General features: G+C 49.6%; 1 protein-coding gene across 1 annotated transcript; it reads right to left on the reverse strand.

The window, feature by feature from the left end:
* Positions 1–577: 577 nt before the first annotated feature.
* Positions 578–1929, reverse strand: Pmar_PMAR012889 (hypothetical protein; the record flags this gene model as incomplete). The annotated part of the gene is made up of 3 exons (XM_002766112.1): positions 578–621; positions 1256–1386; positions 1439–1929. 3 exons carry the CDS (start codon positions 1927–1929, stop codon positions 578–580), a joined length of 666 nt encoding a protein of 221 aa, XP_002766158.1.
* Between the last annotated feature and the right edge of the window lie 2436 nt (positions 1930–4365).

Here is a 4365-nt window from a genome sequence, read left to right on the forward strand (position 1 = left end):
TTTTTTACAAGCGAAAACTAAGCAATTTTATGTGGATTTTTCGTATTTACTTGATGAGAAATGCCGCGATCTCTTCGGAGATGGCCTCAACATTGAACACGTGATTCTTGATTTCGAAAGTGGCATGATTCGAGCCATACAAGCTCTAATGCCACAGACCATCATAAGTCTTTGCTTGTACCACTGGGCAGCAGCTCTCTATAACTGGTAATCTCTGTAACCTTTGCGAGGCATTCCACCACACATTAAATTCTCTGTGTGTTACTTCGACTCCTACTTTCTATTAAATTTTACATATCATAGTGGACGAGTTCGACGAGTTCGCTAGGATGTTCTCCAGAATAGAGCAAGGCGATGCTGTCGTAAAGTCACCACCAATAGAAAGAACACTGAGGGTGCCTTGGAGAGAGCATATGCTGCGACGTTCCCGGAGTACGGCGGCAAGTGTTGGGCTGCGACGCCCATCAGATTAGCGGATGAGAAATACATACAGTATCTCCGCAGCTGTAGCGCTACTCTTGAAAGGAGCAAGTCCCCTGGTAAGGTAGCTCAGCCTGAGAATCAACAAGCTTCCACCCTATCCTCTGATGAAGTGTTCATCACCGTGAACGATATCTATGACTGAGCATTGAATAAATGACTAACGTGTGAAGTCTTTTTGTTGACGAGAGCACACAATTGTGTGATACCGTGATGTCGATAATTGAATGGTATCGTGATGATACTTGTGAAGTTTCGTTTAACTATACCCAGTCCTTGAGTTGGCCGAGTGGATCGCTTAGTACTGCCTCAGTTGGCACTGCCCGAAGGGTGAGCGAGGAATCCAATGCATCAGTTTCCACTGTCCGGATTGGTACGGCTTCGTCGCCGGTTTCTGCCCCAGTTTCAACTGTCCGGAATTGAACTGCCCGAAAATCGTGAAACGCATTCACCGATTGTCCGAGTTGAAAAGTGCCGAATTTGAACTGTACGGCTTGGGATACACCCCTCGGTGGATCCGTCGTCGAATGTGACACTCAGTGGTCCCGTTGGTGGTTGGTATCGTAGCAAATTCCTTTCGACGACAGAACTAAGGAAGAAGTGGTTATTGAGCCTCTGGAGGAGATCCTGGTAGATCCCCAAGTAAAGTCCACTCTCCGAGAGTGGACCTTCCGAGTCGGATACCGCATCCTGCATCCTTCGAACTTCGATGCATCCTTCGATGATCGAAGGACAGGCTTGCCGTCAACTTCAACGATGAAATCGCCTTCCTTACGGGCAGTAACAGGCTTGCCATAGACGCCGGGGTAGTATATTTCGTTGAGATTCGGGAAGCCGAGATTTACGACCTGGGCTCCGTCACGCATATACGACTCGAAGCGAATTGGAAGCACGAAGTAGAAGTCCCTGTATGACGTATCATAGCGAGTATGAGCATCGTTCAAGCGGCTTAACTGACGCTGTAGAGCAAAGGGAGAAGGGGCCGCTGGGATGCTCTCGCGCGGCGGCATACTCACTTATCCTGTCATCAATGAAACTGTCGATGTCAACGTCAAGAGAATGCAGCTTGAGGTTGCAGGTGTCGACCTCCACAGAGTCGTCCAAGCCATTAGCGATGTCAGTAAAGGCGTAGGTCTCAGCCAGGCCGTACTTGAGGTTGTGGAGAGTGAAGAGGGCATCGAAGTTGGTGATGGTGAGATTATTGAGGCATCGGGTCACGTCCTCGGTTCGTCCCCATATGAAGTCCTTCATAGTATCATCTGCTAGCGTCTGTCGAATAGTCCGTCCTCTGGCTGGGTTCAGAGCGGCACAGTCGTCAACAACAGGGATCGAAGATGTGGGTATGACAGATCTGTTCGCAGGACCGCGGGGGATGGGTGGCTCACTTCCGTGACACACGACACCATCCCCAAACTTGTAGTACATGCAGTGGGTGACCTGGCCAGGCATTACATCGCGGCATGCCTGATCCCACTTCGCAGAGTCGGGAGGCTGGCGTTGGACTGATGACCTCAACGCTCACCAAGAGATGATCACACTGAGCTGGAGACGAGGCATCATCTTAGCAAGAAGCTCTTGATGGTTGGAGACTGATATTCCGAGTGATCATGACAACTTCCTCACAGTGCAGCTATCGTCCGAATAGCTGATCACTCTAGGTTGTGGAGTCTATACCCAACAAAAACCCATGGCGGAGTGGGGAGGGAACGACGTAGCCTCAGGCCGTGACGCGCCGGAGCAACCTATCCGGACTCTTGCATATAAAATAGAGTTTTTGAACGACCCTAATGAGTTCCCTGAATCCTCGTTAATACACTCATTACTTACATAAGAATACCCTACTGGTTGGGTCCGAAAGCTCTAACTCATCGTCGTTGTGCAATAAAGTTGCTTCATTTTCAGTAGTTGGCCACGCTAATCTATTTCCCCTTCAATTCCTTGTAGCTAGCGTAGAGATGCTACAAGGACTCGATACACGCCCCTTAAGGCCATAAGAGACTTGAGTTTGATGGAGTTTATCATGATAATTACCGCCATGCAGCCATCGCCGAGTCTTACACATTCAGCGATTCATAACGCGGCACGCGCCAGCTGATGCACGCGAGTCGCGTGGCGAGGCAGAATGTCACTGCGACAGCGTCACACTTATGCTGAGCGTCACGAAGTGAATTCTCCGGCGGCAAAAACGGTTGATTAATTGAAAAGGAAAGACAATAAAAGAGAACATAATCATCGATCTCGTCAGACAGACACCGCGATTTCAAATGTGATGTCGAGGTCATTATGACCGGTGATTGAGGTAGAGGCAACAACGTGATAGGGGGCAGTCTGCCTCAGGCAGATCGTCGAGGGACCCGGGCGGATTGTCGTGGACATCATTGTCCGGGATAGGAGAAGCATCTTCGGGAGACTGATTGCATGAATCGTCTTTCTTCGGCACTCGAACAAGATTGACAACCCACACTCGGAAATCCTGGCCGCTGGCGCCGCGAAGGATGGCTGTAGAACGGGTCTTCTCGTAGAGTACAGCGCTGTAAGGCCCTTTCACGCGACCTTCCCGCTTTGCCATCACTTCTCTAAGATGATAAATGAGATACCCAGTGCAGAGATCACACTTTTTGCCACCACCCGCGAGAGTGCGGGCACAAGAACGCTCGCGGAAGACCTATCAGGTAGCCAAGTAGCTGATAACCCCGAGATGGTAATATCTTCCAGCTTCTTCCCGCACTTTTGTCGCGAGATCTGTGTTCACCGTAGGAGTGAGCTTAGAGAAGACCTCGTCATGTGATCAATTATGCGTGCCATGGAACGCTGCAGGGTGAAAATAGGGGAACATAACCATCCTTGGGCATATCCAAGAGTCTTCATCATTTGGTTCAGTCGTTTTCATCGAATGAAAAAAACGGACCAGAAGGAAATGGAAAAACCTACTGTGACGTAAATAACCAATCCACGGGAGGTGATTGGCATGTGCGTTACTCATGGTCCATGCGTCGCGGTTACTGTTCACTATTGCTAATGATCCATCGATAATATACGTCGCGGCTGCCGACGCCTCACGATTCACGTGGCCCACGTGACGTGGGCCGCGTGAATCAAGGACTCGGATTACCGATCAAGCGATTGGCTCTCGTCCAACCAAAATCGCTAAGTCTGTTATGCAGCACCCTCGTATATATGATCCTCTTCTTGTTATCCATCGCTATCCTCGAGCGAGTGGGAAGTAAGGGGCCGCTTTGCCCCATCAGTGGTGGCAACGAACATTTTGGTTACATCCAAGTCAGCAAACTCAACCAGTGGGTGGAACGGAGATCCAGGATCTCGTAAATGTGTCATGTATCTATCGTAGATTCTTCTATAGCGTTATAGAAGCCGATAACGGGCCACAAACGGCGCCTACCTTCTTGTTTATCGAGGGTGGTTTTGGTGCCAGCAGTTTGTCGTCAGTACTGCAGCAGAGTGGACCATGCATCATGGATGTCTCAGGAAAATTACAAAAGAACATGTAAGATCTACGGCATGTTCAGAAAACTTCGAAGGTTCCAATCATCTCAGATTCTCGTGGACCCAACAGGCCAATGGTATCTGGGTCGATGCGCCTGCTCCGACGGGATTCAGCAAGGGAGCCGTCGAGTCGGGATGGGAAGATTTCATACAAAACATGTCAGATGTTCCGAAGTCGATGATGGCTTTCTCAACTGTCCACATGCAGGATTAACTTCGTGAACAAGATATTTGAGCTATACCCGCACTTGAATACCAAAGTGCACCTTGTCGGGAATTCAGCGGCAGGTATGGTTACCAAACCGAATAGCCTAGTTGTCGTCGATGGATGCCTGTGGCAGGCAGTCTGTCTTACTCCCTTCAGCTCCTGTAGTGGCCACG

Source organism: Perkinsus marinus (assembly GCF_000006405.1).
Source record: "Perkinsus marinus ATCC 50983 genomic scaffold scf_1104296973568, whole genome shotgun sequence".
NCBI classification, from domain to species: Eukaryota; Perkinsozoa; order Perkinsida; family Perkinsidae; genus Perkinsus; species Perkinsus marinus.